The 22869-nt window shown below is 47.1% G+C and overlaps 1 protein-coding gene across 1 annotated transcript in view; it reads right to left on the bottom strand.

Moving 5' to 3' along the window:
* LOC140394025 (uncharacterized) overlaps window positions 1–22869 on the bottom strand; it is a 654493-nt gene that overhangs the window by 292512 nt on the left and 339112 nt on the right. Inside the window, exons 25-26 of the mRNA XM_072480809.1 lie at window positions 21850–22005; window positions 1211–1344 (exon numbers count right to left, since the gene is read on the bottom strand). Of these exons, the coding sequence (XP_072336910.1) occupies window positions 1211–1344; window positions 21850–22005 (290 nt within the window). The remainder of the gene's footprint in view (window positions 1–1210; window positions 1345–21849; window positions 22006–22869) is intronic.

The following is a 22869-nucleotide window of genomic DNA, read 5'->3' as shown; positions in this document are numbered from 1 at the left end:
GAAATCGACTGTTACTCAAGTACATGCAATATGTTCCCTGAGCCTCATATCGATTCTTGGTCACATGAGAGGCAAAGCATGTTTACAGGAGAAACCAGGTTACGATGTACCCGGGGAACTAGCCAGTGTAAAACCTACAAAATGTGACTGGGCCCCAAGGAGATTCAGTGACCTGGAATTTACTGGTGTGGTGCAGCATACCCAGTTAGTCAGAATTTGTCCTGCACGTTACAGCCCAAATTTCTTCGCCCTGTAAGTTGCTCAAAATACGAGCTGAGAGCAGAACTTCAAGGGAAACAGGGAAACGTGGCATTTTGGACCCTGGAAAACAATGACACCAACCGAACGATCCCTTAGCCAGTGAGATTTAAGGATTTAAAACAGAGGAGGGTGAATTAGAGTGAGTGAATTCATTGCCGAATTATGTTTGAAAGAAGAGAGAGAAGGAAAGAAAGATGGGATTAAGAGAGAGGGAGAGAGGCAGAGACAAAAAGATAAGAAAATGAAAACTTAAAGTTGTCATTCTTAAAATCTCCAACAATTCATTCACTGAAGAAATTAAACCTGATACTTCCTTCTGGTTCACTTTGTGGGCCAAAGAGGTGGATTGCCAATCACTTAAAATTATCACTTTGTTAAATGAGAACTTACAATATCTGTGACTAGAAGTAATTTTTCTGCGGTGAGTTTAAGGTGTGATTAATCTGCCAATGCAGCAACTTTATGGAAACCACAAGGAGGTTAAGGGTGAAGTGCTATTTTCATGGAGCTAACAGCAGAATACTGTAAATCAGCCAGCAAACTGTAGTGATTCACAATTCACGGGATATATTCTACTGCGGCGTACATTGTTCACACACCGTTGTGCTTTTAGTAAATTCGAAACCAACGAGCTGGTCTCAGTGTGCAGAACAAAGAACCCAGCAGGTTTTTTGAATTCATGAAGTCTCCGACCCCAGCTGATTGTTTTGCTTGTTGAGAACCAGCCAAACTTCTATCTCTACCACATGTCTGACAGCACAGGCTGCCTACCCTGTGCAAACCATGAAATGAACATCAAACTGCTTCGAATACAGGAGGGTAACCTGCTCTCCTGGATGATCGGCCATGGGATGAAGGTGAAGACTTACCTCAGTGCTTCAATGAATGGAGTGGTCCCACTACTTAACACCATAACAGTATATATTTCAGACCAGACGGAGTAGGATACCTTATGATTATAGGATGTAATCTGAGTGCAGTGAAATTCATGTTGCAATTGGAGTTTATATGTTTCTGTGGGACTCGTCGCTCTCTTAATTTTCTGAGCTGTGTTGCACTCATGTCGAAGGTTCAGAGCATCACCTTGTTAAAAAGGAAAGGAAATAAATACACAATTAGTCAGAATGTAAGAAACAATCTTCCTGGTTGCCCAGGATATTTGAGTTTAATGTGAAAACAAGCCCTTTTCACTGGTATGGATATGATGAACCTTCTGTTGAGCTGGGAGATAGTGGTGTAGGGGTAATGTCACTGGACTAGCAATCCAGAGGTCGAGGCTAATGCCCTGGGGACCTGGGTTCGAATCTCATCATGGCAGCTGGTGAAATTAAAATTCAATTAATAAAATCTGGAATTGAAAGTTAGGCTCAGTAATGGTGATAATGAAACGACCATTGATTGTTGCAAAAAAAACATTTGCCTAATGCACTCTTGGGAAGGAAATCTGCCGTTCTTACTTGGTTTGGACTATGGATGGGATTTTCCGGCCTTCCCGTTGACGAGGGTGGGATCTTGCCCTACATGTAACTCCAGGGCCACAGCAATGAGGTGGACTCTTGACTGCCTTTTGAAATGGCCGAGCGGGCCATTTTTTTAGGGCAATTAGGTGCGCACAATAAATGCTGGCCTTGCCAGCAACGGCAGCATGCCATGAAAGAATAAACAAAAACCTTCTGTTGGGAGGCTGTACATTGATACCATCTACAGGATTGCAGCCCTCAAAAATCTTTTGTGCTTACTCCCAGGTTGAAATCGGAGGAATATTTTACACTCCAGTACTTTAAAAATTCCATCCGAAAGCAACACTTGCCCAACATCTGGAGGGTAGAATGGTTCAGTCTATGTACACCTGCCCTTCGGTCAAGGTGAAGATGAAAAGAATTACTGGATCAATGCCTGACAAAAATCTGACTGTGTTCTTTTGCTACGAATATTAACTATTTTGCAACAATATTTTATCCTTTAAAGTAGAATTCTGGATTCAAAGGAATTTGGGATTTCAATCAGGGGGAACTTAAAAGTAATCACATTCACTAGGGGAAAGAGCCTCGTAAAATTAGAACTAAAGGTCGATGAGTCCTCTGACTCTGATGGTCTGCATCCGAGGGTCTGAAGAGAAGTGGCTGCAGAGATAGTGAGTGCATTCGTTGTGATTGGCCATAACTTGCAAGATTTTGGAAAGGTCCCAATGAATTGGAAAATCATAAATGTGCCATTTCTATTCAAGAAAGGAGAGGGTCAGCAAGCAGTAAACTACAGGCAAATTTGTCTAACATCTGTGATAAGGAAAATGCTAAAACTCAATATTAAGGAGGTCATTAATCGTAATACAATCAGGCATGGTCTTGGAAAAGGCAAATTATGCTTGACTAATTTATTAGAGTTCTTTGAGGAAGAAACAAGCTATGTGGATAAAGGGGAATGTGAAGAAGGGGCAGCACGGAGCACTGTTGCTTCACAGCTCCAGGGACCCAGGTTCGATTCCCGGCTTGGATCACTGTTTGTGTGGAGTCTGCACGTTCTCCCGTGTCTGCGTGGGTTTCCTCCGAGTGCTCCGGTTTCCTCCCACAAGTCTCGAAAGACAGCATCTACCACCTAGGTGAATTGAACATTCTGTATTCTGCCTCAGTTTACCTGAACAGGCGCCAGAGTGTGGCGACTAGAGGCTTTTCACAGTAATTTAATTGCAGTGTTAATGTAAGCCTACTTGTGACAATAAAGATTATTTATTCTGTGGTGTACTTGGATATGTAAAAGGCATTTGATAAGCTGCCACATCAAAGGTTGCTTCACAAAATACGAGTTCATGATGCAAGGGGCAACATAATAGCATGAACAGAGGATTCATTAGTTAACAGGAGAGTAGAGATAAAAGATGAATCACTTTCAGGTTGACAAACTGTAACCAGTGGAGTGCCACAGGGATTAGTGCATGATAATCAAATTTGCTGATGACACAAACTTAGTCGTAAGTAAACTGTGGAGAGGACATAGAGTTTGTAAAGGGACAAAGGCGGGTTACGTGAATGAGCAAACATTAGGCAGGTGGAATAAAATGTAGGAAATGTGAACTTGTCCATGTTGGCAGAAAGAACAGAAAGACTGCAAATTATATAAATTGACAGAGATTGTAGAACTCTTAGGGTACAGATGGATCTAACATACGATGAACGTCTGAGGATCCTGGGATTATATTCATTGGAGTTTAGGAGGTTGAGGGGAGATCTAATAGAAACTTACAAGATAATGAATGGCTTAGATAGGGTGGATGTAGGGAAGTTGTTTCCATTAACAGGGGAGACTAGGACCCAGGGGCACAGCCTTAGAATAAAAGGGAGTCACTTTAGAACAGCGATGAGGAGAAATTTCTTCAGCCAGAGAGTGGTGGGTCTGTGGAATTCATTGCCACAGAGGGCGGTGGAGGCCGGGACGTTGAGTGTCTTTAAGACAGAAGTTGATAATTCCTCGAGAAATCAAGAATTTAAGGGCTATGGAGAGAGAGTGGGTAAATGGAGTTGAAATCAGCCATGATTGAATGGTGGAGTGGACTCGATGGGCCGAATGGCCTTACTTCCACTCCTATGTCTTATGGTTTTATGGGTGTCCTGTTACATGAATTTCAAAAGATACAGGAAGTGATTAGGAATACAAATAGAATGTTGTAATTTATTGTATGTGAAACTGAATATAAAAGTAGGGATGCTTTATTACTCTTGTACACTGTTGGAGAGACCACGTCTCGAGTATTGTGTACAGTTTTAGTCCCCTTACTTAAGAAAGAATATCACTATATTACATTCAGTTCAGTAAAGGTTCGCTCAACTGATTCCTGGGGTGAAGGGGTTACCTTATGAAGAAAGGCTGAATAGGTTCTGCCTATATCCACTACAATTTGGAAGAATGAGAGGTGATCTTATTGAAACATCATAAGGTCAGATGTTCGCTGACAATTGCCCAATGTTCAGCAGCTTTTGCAATTCCTCAGATACTAAAGCAATTCATGTACAAATACAACAAGACCTGGACAATATCCAGGTTTGGGCTGACAAGTGCCAGACAATGACCATCTCCAACAATGGGAATATAACCATTGTCCTTTGACATTCAATGGCTGAAACCCCACAATCAACATCCTGGGAGTTACCATTGATCAGAAATTGAACTGGACTAGCCATATAAATACTGTGGCTACAAGAGCAAGTCAGAGACGAGGAATCCTGCAGCGAATAACTCATCTCCTGACCCCCATAGCCTGGCCACCATCTATAAGGCACAAGTCAGGACTGTGATGGAATACTCTCCTGGATGAGTGCAGCTCACTTGACTGGCACCCCATCCACAAACATGCACTCCCTCCACCACCGACGTACAGTAGCAGCAGTGTGTCCATGTGCATCATCTACAAGATGCACTGCAGGTACTCACCAATAGGCAGCATCTACCACCTAGGAAAAGGGCAGCAGATACCGGAGAACACCCTCTGAAGTTCCCTCCAAGCCACACACTATTCTGACTTGGAAATATATTGTCATTCTTTCACGATTGCTGGGTAAAATTTCTGGAAATCTCTCCCTAACAGCACAGTGGATGTACCTACACCACGTGGACTGCAGTGGCTCAAGGAGGCGGCTCACCACCAACTTGTCGAGGGTAATTAGGGATGGGCAATAAATCCTGGCCTCGCCAGCAAGGCCCATATTCCATGAATGAACAAAATTAAGTACAAGATCCTGAGGGAATTTGACGAGGTGGATGTTGAAAGTTTGTTTTCCGTTTTGGAAGAGCTGAGAACTTGGGGACACAGTTTCAAAATTAGAGGTCTCCAATTTAAGACGCATATGAGGAGAAATTTAGTTTTCTCTCATAGAGTCATCAGTCTGTGGAATTCTCGTTGCCAGGGTTTGGAGGGTCGGTCATTTAATATATTCAAGACTGTAAGATGCATTCTTGATATAAAGGGTACGGTTCAATGGTCGCTCTGCATCCGAAAAGCAGCGATTGGCGGCGCAATGTGGCTGATAGAAGCTCCGGGATCTACCCGGCTCGCAACGCCTCGCGAGAGCTAATGCAATCTCATGAAACGTTGCGATGTAAATCCTGCCCGCAATGGGTGAGATCACTTTTCGGCAAAGTTGCATTTTAGATTGAGACAGCTAGTCTCACTAATATGCAGTTTCCCGAGGCACTCAAGGCATTGGGATTTATCTCCTTTGCCTCGGAGGCATTAGGCGAGTGCTGTTCAGTACTGGTCTCCACAAACTGGGACCAGACAGAACAGCAGTCCTGTGTTCTTCCAGGGGATCAGAGGCCCCCAGGTGAATGCCCTTTGAGCAGGGTGGCACCCTGGCACTGCTGGGTCACCTAGGCACCCTGGCGCTGCCAGCTTGGCACCCTTGCAGTGTCATCGGGGTGCCAGCCTGGCGCTGCCATGATGTCCAGGTAGCACTGCCAGATGGCAGGGGCACTGTCAGGGTGCCAGATTGGCACTGCCAAGGTGATGAGCTGGCATTTTATGTGCGGCAGCAGGGTGTCCTGCACAGATGCTGGCGCGGTGGCCCAGGGACCTGCTCATAGTGAGTTGGAGATTGGGGGGAATGTCGGGGGTCGCTCTGTGTGACTGGCACTGTGCCAAAATTCACCAGCCATGTTCTGTGGGTGGCCACTTAGGTTAAATGAAAGTGGCTTAACGTGGCCTCCTTGTGTGCATTTTATGGCTGAAGGCTCCCAGTTCCCTTTATGTTGCATGGGGTATGTTACAGGCCTCGGCCTCTGTGCTCGGTATGAGATAAAGGTGTGCCCAACATTGTATTTTTGGTACATTTATATGTTACATTTTCCATCATAACCACAGCAGTAACCACAGCAGTAACCACACACTTCCTTCAAGAACATAAGGTATACAGTAGTAATTAAGGAGCCTGGGTCTGCAGTGCAAAAGCTGTCTACACTCAACAATGGCACAGAGGTTAGAGTCATCGAGGTCTATAACACAGAAAACGCCCTATGGCCAATCGTGTATGCACTGGTCAAAATCAAACATCTAAGTAATCTTTTTTTTGTTTTAAATATTTTTATTCGCCATTTTCACATTTTCTTCAGAATTTACACCCCACCAACAAACCGTGAACGGTAACGAATACAATGTTACACCCCCTAGCAACAACAACGATCCCATCCTCCCACCATCCCCCAAATAACAGCTCATCTGACAATATAAGCTTCAAATAAAACTAAACGTCCCAAGGAGGAATAAAGGAAAAAAGAAAAAGGAATCAGGAATCGCTCCGGTACCATTAACATATATAGTCTACCCCCCAACCCTCCCCTAATATTCAATGCCATCCAATCCCCGAAAGAGTACCATGAATGGCACCCATGAATTGTAGATACCCCCCCTCCCAGACTCCTCCCCTCCACTTCCTCTTGTAAACTCCTCCGCCCAACATCAGTTCCTTCCCCCAACTTTTCACCCTGGCTAGACTCACCGAAACTTAAACCGGCCAGCGTGAAGGCCCCATCCGGTTCTCCCTCCCCCTTGCCTGGTCCCAGGAAAACCAAGAAATCCCCTTTAGCACACAACCCCAGCATACACACCCAAGCCCCAAAGAACCATCATTGCAAATGAAAGTCCCAACTCTTCCCTTGTCCAAATATACAGCGTTGACTCATTTAGTACATTCACCAACACGCAGTGAAAAAGTTACATGAGGCTACATCGGTACATGACCCGCTCTCAGTCCCATTTCTCAATTCTGCACAGTCCTTCTGCCTTCGCAAACTCCTCCGCTGCTTCCGCCATCCCAAAATAAAAGTCCTTGGATTTGTAGGTCACCCTCAACTTAGCTGGATATACTATGCCGCACTGCACCTTGCTGATGTACAGTGCCTTCTTCACCCGGCTGAAGGCAGCCCGCCTCCTCGCCAGCTCCACCGTAAAGTCCTGGTATATGCGTATACCAGCTCCAGCCCACTGCACCACCCACTTCTGCTTTGCCCAGCACAGGACCTTCTCCTGCACGTTGTACCTAAGGAAACACACAGTTACTACACTTGGCGACTCACTCTCCTTTGGTACAGGCCTCCACGACCGATGAGCCCGATCCAGTTCGTATCGAGAGGGATCATCCCCCTCCCCCAATAGCTCCGCCAACATCGTGGAAAAATACTCCGTCGGCCTCGGGTCTTCCACCCCTTCGGGCAGACCCACAATCCTCAGATTCTGCCATCTGGATCTGTTTTCCAGGTCTTCCATTTCGGCTCGCAGACCCTTGTTGGTCTCTGTCACCTTATGCAATTCCTTCTCCATCGAGGGAAGTTGATCACTGTGCTGCGATAATGCCTCTTCCACTTCCTTCAGTGTCTCACCTTGCTCCCGCACCTCCACCGCTGCGCTTGATACCGACACCCTCACCGGGGCAATCGCGTCCTCCACCAGTACATTCAATACCGCTCCCATCTCCTTCTTCATCGCTTCCATGTGCTTTGTGAACTGTTTTTCAAGTTCCACAAGCATCACTTTGGTCATTTCTTCTGCTGTGAGCGATGCGGCCTCCCCTGGTGCTCCAGCCTCCGCTTTCCTTACAGTTCCTGCACTGACTTTTCCATTCACCGGTGCTTTCATTAACCCCCTTTTTCGCGGCCGCTTTTTTCCCAAGCTTGGACATTTCTCCTCCCTGTGCCTTCTTACAGCATTTTCAGCCTCCGTTGCCCCTGGGACCGGGAGTTAAAACCCCAAAATGTCTATTTCCGAGCGGGAACCCTCCAGTGACGGCTGCCTCCCGGCAGTCCAATCACCGGAAGTCAATCACCTAAGTATTCTAACCCCATTTTCTGGCAGTTGGCCCATAGCCGCGGGATCGCAAGTGCACATCTAAATACTTCTTAAATGTTGTGAGGGTCTCTGCCTCCACCACCCTTTCAGGCAGCGAATTCCAGATTCCCGCCACCCACTGGGTGAAAACTCTTTTCCCCACATCCCCTCTAAATCTCCTGGCCTTAACTTAAATCTACGCCCCATGGTCATTGATCCCTCCACCAAAGGGCAAAGTTTCTTCCTGTCTACACTATCTATGCCCCTCATAATTTTAAACATCACAATCATGTCCCCCCCCCCCCCCCCCCCCCCCCCTTAATCTCCTCTGCTCCACGGAAAGGTTAGTCATGGTACGATTCAACTCCAGCCTCCCGGATTGCCTTGATCCACTACAGTTCACCTCCTGCTGCAACAGATCCACAGCAGACGCCATCTCCCTGACCCTGCACTCAACACTGGAACACCTAGATAACAAGACACCTCTGTCAAACTCCTATTTATTGACTACAGCTCAGCCTTCAACACTATTATTCCTACAAAACTCATCTCCAAACCCCGTGGCCAGGGCCTCGGCTCCTCCCTCTGCAACTGGAACCTGAACTTCTTAACCCACAGACCACAATCAGCAAGGATAGGCAACAACGATCATCCTCCACACTGGTGCCTCACAAGGCTGTGTCCTCAGCCCCCTAATATACTCCTTATACACCTATGACTGTGTGGCTAAATTCCCCTCCAACATGATTTTCAAATTTGCTGATGACACCAACGTAGTGGGTCGGATCTCAAACAATGACGCGACAGAGTACAGGAATGAGATGGAAAATCAAGTGAACTGGTGCGACGACAATAACCTCTCCCTCAATGCCAACAAAACGAATGAGATTGTCATCAACTTCAGGAAGCGTAGAGGAGAGCATGCCCCTGTCTACATCAATGGGAACGACGTAGAAAGGGTCGAGAGCTTCAAGTTGGTAATCTGGTGTCCAGATTACCAACAACCTATCCTGGTCCCCCCATGCCGACACTATAGTTAAGAAAACCCACCAACGACTCTACTTTCTCAGAAGACTAAGGACATTTGGCATGTCAGCTATGACTCTCACCAACTTTTACAGATGCACCATTGAAAGTATTCTTTCTGGTTGTATCACAGCTTGGCATGGTTCCTGCTCTGCCCAAGACCGCAGGTAACTACAAAAAGTCATGAATGTAGCCCAGTCCATCACGCAGACCAGCCTCCCATCCATTGACTCTGTCTACAATTCCCACTGCCTCGGAAAGGCAACCAGCATAATTAAAGACCCCATGCACCCCGGACATACACTCGTCCACCTTCTTCCGTCAGGAAAAAGATACAAAGGTTTGAGGTCACATACCAACCGACTCAAGAACAGCTTCTTCCCTACTGCCATCAGACTTTTGAATGGACCTACCTCGTATTAAGTTGATCTTTTCTCTACACCCTAGTTATGACTGTAACATTACATTCTGTAGTCTCTCCTTCCTTCCCAACGGTATGCGTTGTCTGTAAAGCACGCAAGAAACAATACTTTTCACTGTATACTAATACATGTGACAATAATAAATCAAATCAAATCAAAATCAAAACAACTCCAGTCTATCCAGTCTCTCTTCATAGCTAAAACTCGCCAGCCCAGGCATCATCCTGGTAAATCTCCTCTGCACCCTTTCCAGTGCTATCACATTCCTCCTACAATCTGGATTTCAGAACTGCACACAATACTCTAGCTGTGGGCCAAGGCAATTTATACAGTTCCAGCATAACCTCCCTTCTTAACCATTGTATCTACCTGTCCTGCTGCCTTAAGGGATTGGTGTACATGCACACCAGGGTCCCTTTGATCCTGGGTGCTTCCCAGGGTCCTGCCGTTTATCATGTATTCCCTTGCCTTGTATTCTCCTACCCAAGTTCTTCACCTCACACATATCTGGATTGAATTCCATTTGCCACTGATCGGCCCATCTGACTAGCCTGTCCAGATCCTCCTGTAATCTAAGGCTATTCTGCTCACTATTTACCACCCCAACAATTTTTGTGTCATCTGCGAACTTACTGATCAACTCTCCTACATTCAGGTCTAAATCATTTATATAAACCGCAAAAAGCCCAAACACTGATCCCTAAAAGATCCCACTGGACACAGGGTTCCCGTCAGAAAAACACCCCTCGACCATCTCGATCTGCTTCCTGCCACTCAGGGGATTCAGGGATTATGGGGAGAAGGCAGGAGAATGGGGATGAGAAACTTATCAGCCATGACTGAATGGTGGAGCAGACTTGATGGGCTGAATGGCCTAATTCTGCTCCTCTATCTTATGATCTTGTGGTCAGCCAATTCTAGATCCAATTTGGCAAATTTCCTTGGATCTCATGGGCTCTTACCTTCGCTATCAGTCTCCCATGTGGGACCTTATCAAAAGCCTTGCTGAAGTCCAAGTAGATTATGTCAAATGCACTGCCCTAATCTACACATGTGGTCACCTCTTCAAAAAATTCCATTAAGTTGGTCAGACATGACCTCCCCTCATCAAAACCATGCTGACTGTTCTTGATTAATCTCTGCCTTTCCAAATGCAGATTAATTCTGCCTCCCAGAATTGTTTCCAATAGTTTCCCCACCACTGATGTTAGACTGACTGGCCTTTAGTTTCCTGGCTTATCCCTGCCTCCCTCCCTTCATAAATAATGGCTCCACATTGGCTATCGTCCAGTCCTCTGGCACCTCTCCACTCAACAACCTCGCAAACATTTCATCTGGCCCCGGATATTTGTCCACTTTTTAAGCCTGTCAGACTGCTCAGAACCTCCTCTCTGTCTATGTTAATTTCACCACAATCCTTCTCCACGATTTCTATACCCACACCTTCCCTCTCACTAGTAAACACTGACACAAAATATTCATTTAGAACCCTGCCTCCGGTTCCACACACAAATTACCACTATGGTCCTAATGGGCCCTACTCTTTCCCTAATTATCCTTTTACTGTTAATGTACTTGTAAAACAACTTAGGATTTTCCTTTATTTTACCTGCCAGTATCCTTTCATGTCTCATTTTTGGTCTAATTTCCTTTTTAAGTTCCCTCTTGCACATTCTCTACTTCTCTAGGTCTTCTGTTTTTTTGAGCCTTCGATATGTGCCGTTAGCCTCCCGTTTTCTCCTTATCCAATGCTGTATATCCCTCGATATCCCGGGTTCACTGGATTTGTTGCTCCCAACCTTTTTCTTGATTGGAACATGTTGGCCCTGCACTCTCCCTATTTCCTTCTTGAATGCATCCCACAGCTCTGCTACAGGTTTACCTAAAAATGTCTGTTCCCAGTCCACTCTGGCCAAAGCATATCTGATCCTATTGAAATCGGCCTTCCCCCAGTTTGGAACTTTGATTTCCGGCCTATCCTTGTCCTAATAATAGGTTGACATGGAAAATTGAAAGTAATGCCTCACTTTAGAAAGGATGCGAGAGTCCTGGAGACAGTGCAGGAGAGATTTACCAGTCCAGCAATGGGGGGATTTCAGTTAGGCTGGAGAACCTTGGGTTGTTCATCTTGGAGAAAAGGAGATTGAGATGAGATTTGATAGAGATGTACGCATTAATGACTAAGGTCATCTTCCCATAGGCTGATGATAAAAGGACTCGGGGACAAAGATTTAAGGTTTTGTACAAAAGATATGGGGGTGTGAGAGAAATAACATTTTTTTCCATGTAATGAGTGCTTAATGACCTGGGACTCATCGCTCACAAGGATGGTGGAAGCGGAAATTATGATTTAAAAAAAAAAACTAGATGCTTGAGGGAAATAAACTGGCAGAGTTTTGGGGATAGAGCGGGGAATTGACGATTGGACTGACTGGTGTGCTCTCCACCAGCGAGTTGACATAGTATTGTATTGTAATGACTCTAAAGGCAAGATCGCATGTCCTCGTCGTGCCAAACTTGGTGATGCAAAGGTGCTGTTAAACCTCCAGAGTGGCCTCTTGCAAGATTTCCAACGCTCGCTATGCCTCATATCACGAGATAGCGCGAGATGTCACGATATGGATCTCGCCATCACTGGGCAGGATCCAGATTTGCATATTTAAGTGAGCAGTTAGCCTCACTTAAATATGTCTGCGCCGGGGGTGGCACGATGGCACAGTGGTTAGCACTGCTGCCTCACGGTCCTGAGGGCCCGGGTTCGATCCTGGTTCTGGGTCACTGTCTGTGTGGAGTTTGCACAGTCTCCCCATGTCTGCATGGGTCTCACCCCCACGACCCAAAGATGTGCAGGGTAGGTGGATTGGCCGCGCTAAATTGCCCCTTAAATGTAACAAAAAAAATTGGGTACTCTAAATTTATATTAAAAAAATAAAGTAAATAAATAAATATATGTTTGCGCTGCAGTCTCCCGAGGCTCGGGATTGAACGCCCATACCTGAGAGAACTCGCTATGGTGCCGTTTAGCACAAACGTGGACCACGTCTAACATAGAACATAGAATGCAGAACATAGAACAGTGCAGCACAGTACAGGCCCTTCAGCCCACAATGTTGTGCCGACCATTTATCCTAATCTAAGATCAACCTAACCTACACCCTTTCAATTTACTGCTGTCCATGTGCCTGTCTAAGAGTCACTTAAATGTCCCTAATTATTCTGACTCCTCCGCTTCTTCTGGCAGTGCATTCCACACACCCACCACTCTCTGTGTAAAGAAACTACCTCTGACATCTCCCCTATACCTTCCTCCAATCACCTTAAAATTATGTCCCCTCGTGACAGCCATTTCCACCCTGCGGAAAAGTCTCTGGCTATCCACTCTATCCATGCCTCTCATCATCTTGTACACCTCTATCAAGTCACCTCTCTGCCTTCTTCGCTCCAGTGAGAAAAGCCCCAGCTCCCTCAACCTTTCTTCAGAAGACATGCCCTCCAGTCTAGGCAGCATCCTGGTAAATCTCCTCTGTACCCTCTCCAAAGCATCCACATCCTTCCTATAATGAGGTGACCAGAACTGGACACAATATTCCAAATGTGGTCTAACTAGAGTTTTATAAAGCTGCAGCAAAACTTCGCGGCTCTTAAACTCAATATCCCCCTGTTAATGAAAGCCAACACATCATACGCCTTCTTAACAACCCTATCAACCTGGGTGGCAACTTTGAGGGATCTATGTACGTGGAACCCAAGATCCCTCTGTTCCTCCACACTTCCAAGAATCCTGCCTTTAACCCTGTATTCAGCATTCAAATTCGACCTTCCAAAATGAATCACTTCACATTTATCTAGGTTGAACTCCATCTGCCACTTCTCAGCCCAGCTCCGCATCCTGTCAATGTCCTGTTGTAACCTGCAACAACCCTCAACACTATCTACAACTCCCTCAACCTTCGTGTCATCGGCAAACTTACTAACCGACCCTTCCACTTCCTCATCCAAGTCATTTATAAAAACTACAAAGAGCAGAGGTCCCAGCACAGATCCCTGCAGGACACCACTGATCACCGATCTCCAGGTGGAATACTTTCCATCCACTGGCACCAGGATGGATCTCCACGGCCATTCAAGGCCATTGAGTGTTTGGGCTCTGGGCAGGGTGGTACCCTGGCACACCCGCTGCCACCCAGGCACTCTGGCAGTGCCAGTTGGGTACTGCTCGGGTGCCCGGGTGGCAGTCACACTGGCAGGGGTACTGCCAGAGTGCCAGGCTGGCAGTGCCAAGGTGCGCGGGTGGCAGACTGCCCATGCTAGGGATCGGTCCTAGGGTGTCCTGTCGTTATGAGATGGAATGAAAAGGGGGCTTGCAGTCCCCCTAGCAAGTATTTTGGGACATGGGGGATGGGGTGGTCTGGGGGCCGCAGTAGGGTGCCGAGAGATTGGGGTGACTTTTAAAAATGGCATCCTGATCTCTTCCTGTACTAATAAGCTGAGCTGAAGATACATGCGGCCTCGGTAGGGCGCTCCTCGCCGAGGACAGAAAAAAGGAGCCCGTTTGATAGGGGGGTGGGTCGTTCTCAGAGTTGAAGGTGCCAAGAAACACCATGCTAAAGGCGTCCAAAATGGTACTCTTTTTTTCTAGTTAAATTGTGCCCAATGATTCTTTGATTTAAATCTCATAAGATTTTACAATGAACAATAAAGCCAAATATACCATGGATTAAATAACAGATGGGTTGGAAGTAGCGTTTCTTGGCTATCCAGCCAATCGGGCCCTAGTGGATGCCCTCCCCGAGCCAGGCCAGCAGTTGGGGTGTCACAGAGGGTAAAGTTAGCCAGAGATGAAGCTCACACCTCTTAGTCAGAAAATATGTCTGTAGGAATGACTAAAATTCAGAATTAGCTGCAATGTCTACCCCACGTCTCCCTAAAATCACTTCATTGACCACTGCTCACCATCCAGGAATAGCAGGCGGAGCATGTGGAAACATTCCCTGGCTCATAGCCGCAGCCGGACACTGACTCAGCTTCCTGGAGAAGCGAGCAGGAGATGTGCAGAAAAACAGATGGTGGAGGAGTAAGTTGTTAAAGTAGCCAAAAACTGCTGTGATTTTTGATAAAACATCTGCTTTAAATTGGAGTGTGTTTTAAAAGAAAATAAACTAACATCAGCAGGAGCTTGGGCCTGTTAGCTTTATTCTCCATTGGAATTCATGGTAAGGACAACATTGGATTATGTCTCTCACAAAAATCAGGATCCTGATGTTACATTTCCATCACTCCGTGACCGGTTAACATGCAAAGATCATAATTTAAACATGATGTTAGCAATCCACCCCATGACAGGCACCATCTCTGCATCGATATTAATGAGTGAAAAATTTCTAATCATGAATGTTCTTGCTCTAGAGAGAGTGCAGTGAAGGTTTAGTAGGCTGATTCCTGGGATGCCCGGACTGACATATGAGGAGAGATTGAGTCGGTTCGCATTGTGTTCGCTGGAGTTCAGAAGAATGAGAGGGAATCTCATCGAAACCTACAACATTCTAGCAGGACTAGACAGGGTAGATGCAAGAAGGATATTCCCGATGGTGGGGGTGCCCAGAACCAGGGGTCAGAGTCTGAGTATGTGGGGTAGACCATTTAGGACAGAGATGAGGAGAAATTTCTTCACCCAGAGCGTGGTGAGCCTGTGGAATTTGTTACCACAGAAAGCAGTTGAAGACAAAGCATTGTATGTTTCCAAGAAGCAGTTAGATATAGCACTAGGGGTGAAGGGAATCAGAGGATATGGGGGGAAAGCAGGATTAGGCTACTGAGTTGGATGATCAGTCATTATCATAATGAATGGCAGAGCAGGCTCAAAGTGCTGAATGGCCTCCTCCTGCTCCTATTTTCTATGTTTCTATTAATGTTATAGCGGAAAAGCTGAGGTGAAACTTGTGTCATTTAGGTTTCACATTGGAGGTGTTCGTGAAGAAATTGGATAGGGTATAAACAAATAGAGAGGAGGTACTTAAAAGTATCTCAAGGGCAATTAGGGATGGACAATAAATGCTGGCTTAGCTGGCAGCATCCACATTCAGTAAATTAATTCAAAAAATGTTGGCAGCGCTCAACGTAGAAAAATCACTTGGTCTGGATGGGATTCATCCTGGGTTGCTGAGGGAGGTTAAGGATGGATGTGTGAAGAAGCTCTGAACACAGTCTTCCACTCCGCCTTGGAGTAGTTCTGGAGGAGTGGAGGAATGCAAACATTGCACCCCTGTTCAAAAAAAAAGGGAGAGGAAAACCAGTTAACCACAGCCTAATGAGTCTAATGAGTCAATAATCCAGGACAAAATTAATTATCACTTGGAAATATATCTGTTAATAGCTGAAAGCCAGCCGGGATTTGATGAGGGTAAATTGGTTTTGACAAACCTGATTGGGTTTTCCAAGGAAGTAGCAGGAGATCTTTTGGAATTAGAATTAGAATCCCTACCGTCTAGAAGGAGGCCATCCGGCCCATCAAGTCTACACCGACCCTTTGAAAGAGCACCATACCTAGGCCCACTCCCCCATGCTATCCCTGTAACTCCAAACTGCACATATTTGGACTCTCGGAGGAAACGGGGATAAAGTGCAAACTCCACACCTACAGTCACGCAAGGCCAGATTTGAATCCGGGTCCCTGGCGCTGTGTGGCAGCAATGCTAACCACTGTGCCATTTGATGAGGGTAGTGTGGCTGGTGTGTACATAGACTTTCAAACGTCCAGCACAATAGACTTGTCAGTAAGAGTGAGACAGTGGCTGCATTCTGCACAAAAGTGGCTGAGGGACAGAAAGCTCAGAACAGGCATTAACAGTTCTTTGTCAGGCTTGAGAAAGCTGCACAATGGTGTGCCTCAGGGCTCGGTGTTGGCGCCACTGTTCTTTCTGAGATCTATTAACGGCCTGGAATTGGGTAGAAAGGGCATGATTTCAGAATTTGCAGATGTGGCAATGTAGTAAACAGTAAGGAGGATAATAACAGGTTTCAGGTGGTCATAGACTGGTAGATGGGCAAACCTATGGCAGGTGATAGAACATAGAACATAGAAAAATACAGCACAGAACAGGCCTTTGGACCCACGATGTTGTGCCGAACTTTTGTCCCAGATTAAGAACAAATTAATCTACACCATCATTCTACCGTAATCCATGTACCTATCCAATAGCCGCTTGAAGGTCCCTAATGTTTCTGACTCAACTACTTCCATAGGCAGTGCATTCCATGCCCCCACTACTCTCTGGGTAAAGAACCTACCTCTGACATCCCCCCTATATCTTCCACCATTCACCTTAAATTTATGTCCCCTTGTAATGGTTTGGTCCACCCGGGGAAAAAGTCTCTGATTGTCTACTCTATCTATTCCCCTGACCGTCTTATAAACCTCTATCAAGTCGCCCCTCATCCTTCTCCGTTCTAATGAGAAAAGGCCTAGCAGCCTCAACCTTTCCTCGTAAGACCTACTCTCCAATCCAGGCAACATCCTGGTAAATCTCCTTTGCACCTTTTCCAATGCTTCCGCATCCTTCCTAAAATGAGGCAACCAGAACTGCACACAGTACTCCAAATGTGGCCTTACCAAGGTTTTGTACAGCTGCATCATCACCTCACGGCTCTTAAATTCAATCCCTCTGCTAATGAACACTAGCACACCATAGGCCTTCTTCACAGCTCTATCCACTTGAGTGGCAACTTTCAAAGATCTATGAACACAGACCCCAAGATCTCTCTGCTCCTCCATATTGCCAAGCACCCTACCGTTAACCCTGTATTCCACATTCATATTTGTTCTTCCAAAATGGACAACCTCACACTTTTCAGGGTTAAACTCCATCTGCCACTTCTCAGCCCAGCTCTGCATCCTATCTATGTCTCTTTGCAGCCAACAACAGCCCTCCTCACTATCCACAACTCCACCAATCTTCGTCTGCAAATTTACTGACCCACCCTTCAACTCCCTCATCCAAGTCATTAATGAAAATCACAAACAGCAGAGGACCCAGAATTGATCCCTGCGGTACGCCACTGGTAACTGGGATCCAGGCTGAATATTTGCCATCCACCGCCACTCTCTGACTTCTATCGGTTAGCCAGTCCGTTATCCAACTGGCCAAATTTCCCACTATCCCATGCCTCCTTACTTTCTGCATACGCCTACCATGAGGAACCTTATCAAATGCCTTACTAAAATCCATGTACTTGGCCACCTCCTCAAAGAATTCAATAAGACTTGTGAGGGTACCCCTCACAAATCCGTGCTGACTATCCCTAATCAAGCAGTGTTTTTCCAGATGCTCAGAAATCCTATCCCTCAGTACCCTTTCCATTACTTTGCCTACCACCGAAGTAAGACTAACTGGCTTGTAATTCCCAGGGTTATCCCTATTCCCTTTTTTGAACAGGGGCACGACATTCACCACTCCCCAATCCCCTGCTACCACCCCTGTTGACAGTGAGGACGAAAAGATCATTGCCAATGGCTCTGCAATTTCATCTCTTGCTTCCCATAGAATCCTTGGCTATATCCCGTCAGGCCCGGGGGACTTGTCTATCCTCAAGTTTTTCAAAATGCCCAACACATCTTTCTTCCTAACAAGTATCTCCTCGAGCTTACCAGTCTGTTTCACACTGTCCTCTCCAACAATATAGACCCTTTCATTCGTAAATACTGAAGAAATGTACTCGTTCAAGACCTCTCCTATCTCTTCAGACTCAATACACAATCTCCCGCTACTGTCCTTGATCGGACCCACCCTCGCTCTAGTCATTCTCATATTTCTCACATACGTGTAAAAGGCGTTGGGGTTTTCCTTGATTCTACCCGCCAAAGATTTTTCATGCCCTCTCTTAGCTCCCTTTCTTCAGTTCACTCCTGGCTATCTTGTATCCCTCTAGCGCCCTGTCTGAACCTTGTTTCCACAGCCTTACATAAGTATCCTTCTTCCTCTTACCAAGATATTCAACCTCTCTTGTCAACCATGGTTCCCTCACTCGACCATCTCTTCCCTGCCTGACAGGGACATACATATCAAGGACACGTAGTATCTGTTCCTTGAACTAGTTCCACATTTCAATTGTGTCCTTCCCTGACAGCCTCTGTTCCCAACTTATGCACTTCAGTTCTTGTCTGACAGCATCGTATTTACCCTTCCCCCAATTGTAAACCTTGCCCCGTTGCACGCACCTATCCCTCTCCATTACTAAAGTGAAAGTCACAGAATTGTGGTCACTATCTCCAAAATGCTCCCCCACTAACAAATCTATCACTTGCCCTGGTTCATTGCCAAGTACCAAATCCAATATGGCCTCCCCTCTGGTCGCACAATCTACATACTGTGTTAGAAAAGCTTCCTGGACACACTGCACACACACCACCCCATCCAAACTATTTGATCTAAAGAGTTTCCACTCAATATTTGGGAAGTTGAAGTCACCCATGACTACTGATGGGTTAATGGAGAGAAATGTCAAGTGATTGATTTTGATAGGAAGAATGAAGAGAAGCAATATAAACAAAAAAAGAGGAACATTTTAAAGGGGCTGCAGAAACAGAGGTGTGATTTAAGTAAAAACAAGAGTCCATTCTGGTGGGGGGGAAATTGCTTGAAGTGTCGGGAATGACCTCACTATCGAACGGCACTGTTTTCTTTATGGCCCCTGGCGGGGAACGTCCCGCTCAGGCCACATATCCTGCACTAAAGAGCTTTGATGAGCGGAGCTCCTCAGTGCAGGAAGAGATTGGGGGGCCATTTTAAATTGGCGCCCTGATATCTTGACCCCCCACTGACGTGACACCCAGACACCCCCAAAAAACCCACTCACCTGTTGGGGAGGTCTCCAACCACCGCCCCCACCCCACCCCCACCACACACCAGCAGGGCCCCCAGGCCCGATACCTGGCGTGAGCAAAATGCCAGCTTGGCACTGGCACCCTGGCTTGGCTTGCCACCCAGGTGCCAATCTGTCAGTGAGACCTGGGCACCCAGGAGATTCCGATCACCAGGGAGACTCTCCCAAGTGCCGGTATGGCTGGTTCCTGTTTGTGGGGACCAGTACTAATCGGCGCTCGGCTGGTGTCTCCTCGGCAAGGCCGATTGACGCCTATTCGATCCAACGTCAGCACGGTTAAATTGGTTTTAAACTCACTCAACCGTGCAAGACTGGATCCCGCCCATTGTGGGTGGTATCCAGATCACAACATCACGGGAATTCCTGGGAGGCCATTCCAATTCCAGCAGCCAGAGAGTCCGGAGGTATATGTCCACAAGTCCCTGAAGGTGGCAGAACACGTTGACAAGGCTGTTAAAGAGGCATTTGTTCTATAAATAAAGGCATGAAGTACAAAGCAAAGAGTTTACGCTTACATGAAACACTGGTTAGGATAATAATAATCTAGGGCAGCACAGTGGTGCAGCGGTTAGCACTGCTGCCTCACGGCACTAAGGTCCCAGCTTCGATTCCGGCTCTGGGTCACTGTCCGTGTGGAGTTTGCACATTCTCCCCGTGGTTGCGTGGGTTTCGCCCCCACAACCCAAAGATGTGCAGGGTAGGTGAATTGGCCATGCTAAATTGCCCCTTAATTGGAAAAAAATGAATTGGGCACACTAAATTTATTAAAAAAACAAGGATAATGATAATCCTTAATAGTGTAATAAAAATTGCAATGAAGTTACTGTGAAAATCCCCTAGTCGCCACACTACGGCGCCTGTTCGGGTACACGGAGGGAGATTTCAGAATGTCCAATTCATCTAACACCACACGGGCGAGATTCTCCGACCCCCCGCCGGGACGGAGAATTGCCGGGGGCTGCCGTGAATCCCGCCCCCGCCGGTTGCCGAATTCTCCGGCACCGGATATTCGGCGGGGGCGGGAATCGCGCTGCACCGGTTGGCGGGCTCCCCCCCGCGATTCTCCGGCCTGGATGGGCCGAAGTCCCGCTGCTAGAATGCCTGTCCCGCCGGCGTAGATTAAACCACCTACCTTACCGGCGGGACAAGGCGGCGCGGGCGGGCTCCAGGGTCCTGGGGGGGGGGGTGGGTGCGGGGCGATCTGGCCCCGGGGTGTGCCCCCATGGTGACCTGGCCCGCGATCGGGGCCCACCGATCCGCGGGCGGGCCGGTGCCATGGGGGCACTCCTTTCCTTCCGTCTTCGCCACGGTCTCCACCATGGTGGAGGTGGAAGACTCCCTCCACAGCGCATGCGCGGGGATGCCGTGAGCGGCCGCTCACGCTCCCGCGCACGCACCGCCTGGAGATGTAATTTCCGTGCCAGCTGGCGGGGCGGAAATTAGTCCGGCGCAGGCCTAGCCCCTTAAGGTTGGGGCTCGGCCCCCAAAGATGCGGAGGATTCCGCAACTTTGGGGCGGCGCAACGCCGACTGATATGCGCCGTTTTGGGCGCCGGTCGGCGGACATCGCGCCGATACCGGAGAACTTCGCCCCACGTCTTTCGGGACTTGTGGGAGGAAACTGAAGCAACCGGAGGAAACCTACGCAAACACGGGGAGAAAGTTCACATTCCGCAGATAGTGACTCAAGCTGGGAATTGAACCCGGGTCCCTGGTGCTGTGAAGCAACAGTGCTAACCACTGTACTACCGTGGCATGGTCCGGTTGGAAATTGTTTCCAGTGGCAGAAGGGGTGATCCACGCCGAAGGCGAGGGTTGACAGCGGCGGGACTTCGGCCCATCGCTGGCCGGTGAATCGCCGGGTGTGGGCCTGCCGACCGGCACAATTCCCGCCGACCGGCGCGGCGCGATTCCCGCCCCCGCTGAATCTCTGGTGACGGAGAATTCGGGACACGGCGGGGGCAGGATTCACGCCAGCCCCCGGCGATTCTCCGACCCGGTGGAGGGGTCAGAGAATCACGCCCCCCGTTAGTAAAGGACCATCAATTTATTTTTCCACACCTTTGTTAGCAGAGTGCTATTTAAGCACAGACAAGTAGGTTTCTGTACCTCTCAATCCAAGAATATTACATTGTAAACAGTAAGAGGCTCACACACATCATTCACAAAGACGCCAAGGAAGTACTCGAAATATAAAAGTAGCAAAGACGATCAGACTCTAGAATTTCAATGTAACCGACAGTATACTGAAGTTTAGAGCAGTTTAGACTTGCTCATTTTGGATGATGATAAATGCAGAAGTGTTTTTTTTTTAAATTGACAGTGACTGTGAAGCAGATCCAGGTTTTACTTATTTGTATACTTTAATAAGCAATCTAATTACCCTGTATACTTGCTATCCAATACCTGCCATTTGACTTGCCACACACGTTAGTTACAGCTGTCACCTTACCGAAGAGTCCATATTTTCCTCGGAGTGTGGAGGACCAACTAGTTCCTCTCTGCTGCAAAAAGCCAATTATTTGGCATCCCAGAACGCGCGGAAGATAGGTGTCAGCCTCAATAGTATATTGCTTTTGTTTCTCATCAATCTTTTGCTCCAAACGGACTGTAGGAAGAGAAAAACAAGAACAGATAAAACGTTATCGTCTTTCCCATGGATGAGAGACAAGTAGAGAGGCGACTGGGGCTGTGATATGCCGGGACACCGCCTAATATTGAAAATCTCACTACTCCTACTGGGGGTGGTGGGGAGCGGGGTCAACTTCCACCCGGTATAGGATACTCATATTCTTAGAGATCTATTGTAGAACGAGCAACAGGTCATCTTGTGAGACAACATTACCATGCCTTCAGGCTGAATCTCCAAAGGAAATGGGGTGGACTTCTCTTTGGTTAGAACTATTAATTCCAATTTTGACCCCCATCCCACCAAACACCCATACCCATCCCTTACCCAACCTGTCTTTCACCCCTCCCAAGCCCAACACAATTATTAAAAAAAGTAAAAACCTACTTCAAACTCACCAATCTATCTATCTGTTGCATCTGTCCATGACAGTATTGGTGGGGGTGACCGTCTTCACATTGAGGACACCCTCCATCATGTTGTGCAATAGTAAGCAAAATGGGATAGACCTGACAACTCAAGACTGGGCATCCATGAGGTGCTGTAGGCCATCAGCAGCAGCAGAATTGTGCAGACCCACAACCTCCTGGGCTTGGTATATCTCCCACTTTACCATTACCATCAAGCCGGGGGATCAATCCTAGTTCAATGAAGAGTGCAGGAGGACATGCCAGGAGCAACATCAGGCATACCGAAAAATTAGGTGTCAACATGGTGAAGCTACCAACACAGGACTACTTGCATGTCAAAGATTGAAAGCAGCAAGTGATAGACAGAGATCAGCGATCCCATAACAAAATGGAACAGATGGAAGCCATGCAGTCCTGCTACATTCAGTCCTAA

The sequence above is a fragment of the Scyliorhinus torazame genome, chromosome 17 (genome assembly GCF_047496885.1).
Source record: "Scyliorhinus torazame isolate Kashiwa2021f chromosome 17, sScyTor2.1, whole genome shotgun sequence".
NCBI lineage: Eukaryota > Metazoa > Chordata > Chondrichthyes > Carcharhiniformes > Scyliorhinidae > Scyliorhinus > Scyliorhinus torazame.
This window is presented reverse-complemented; position numbering and strand designations above follow the sequence as displayed.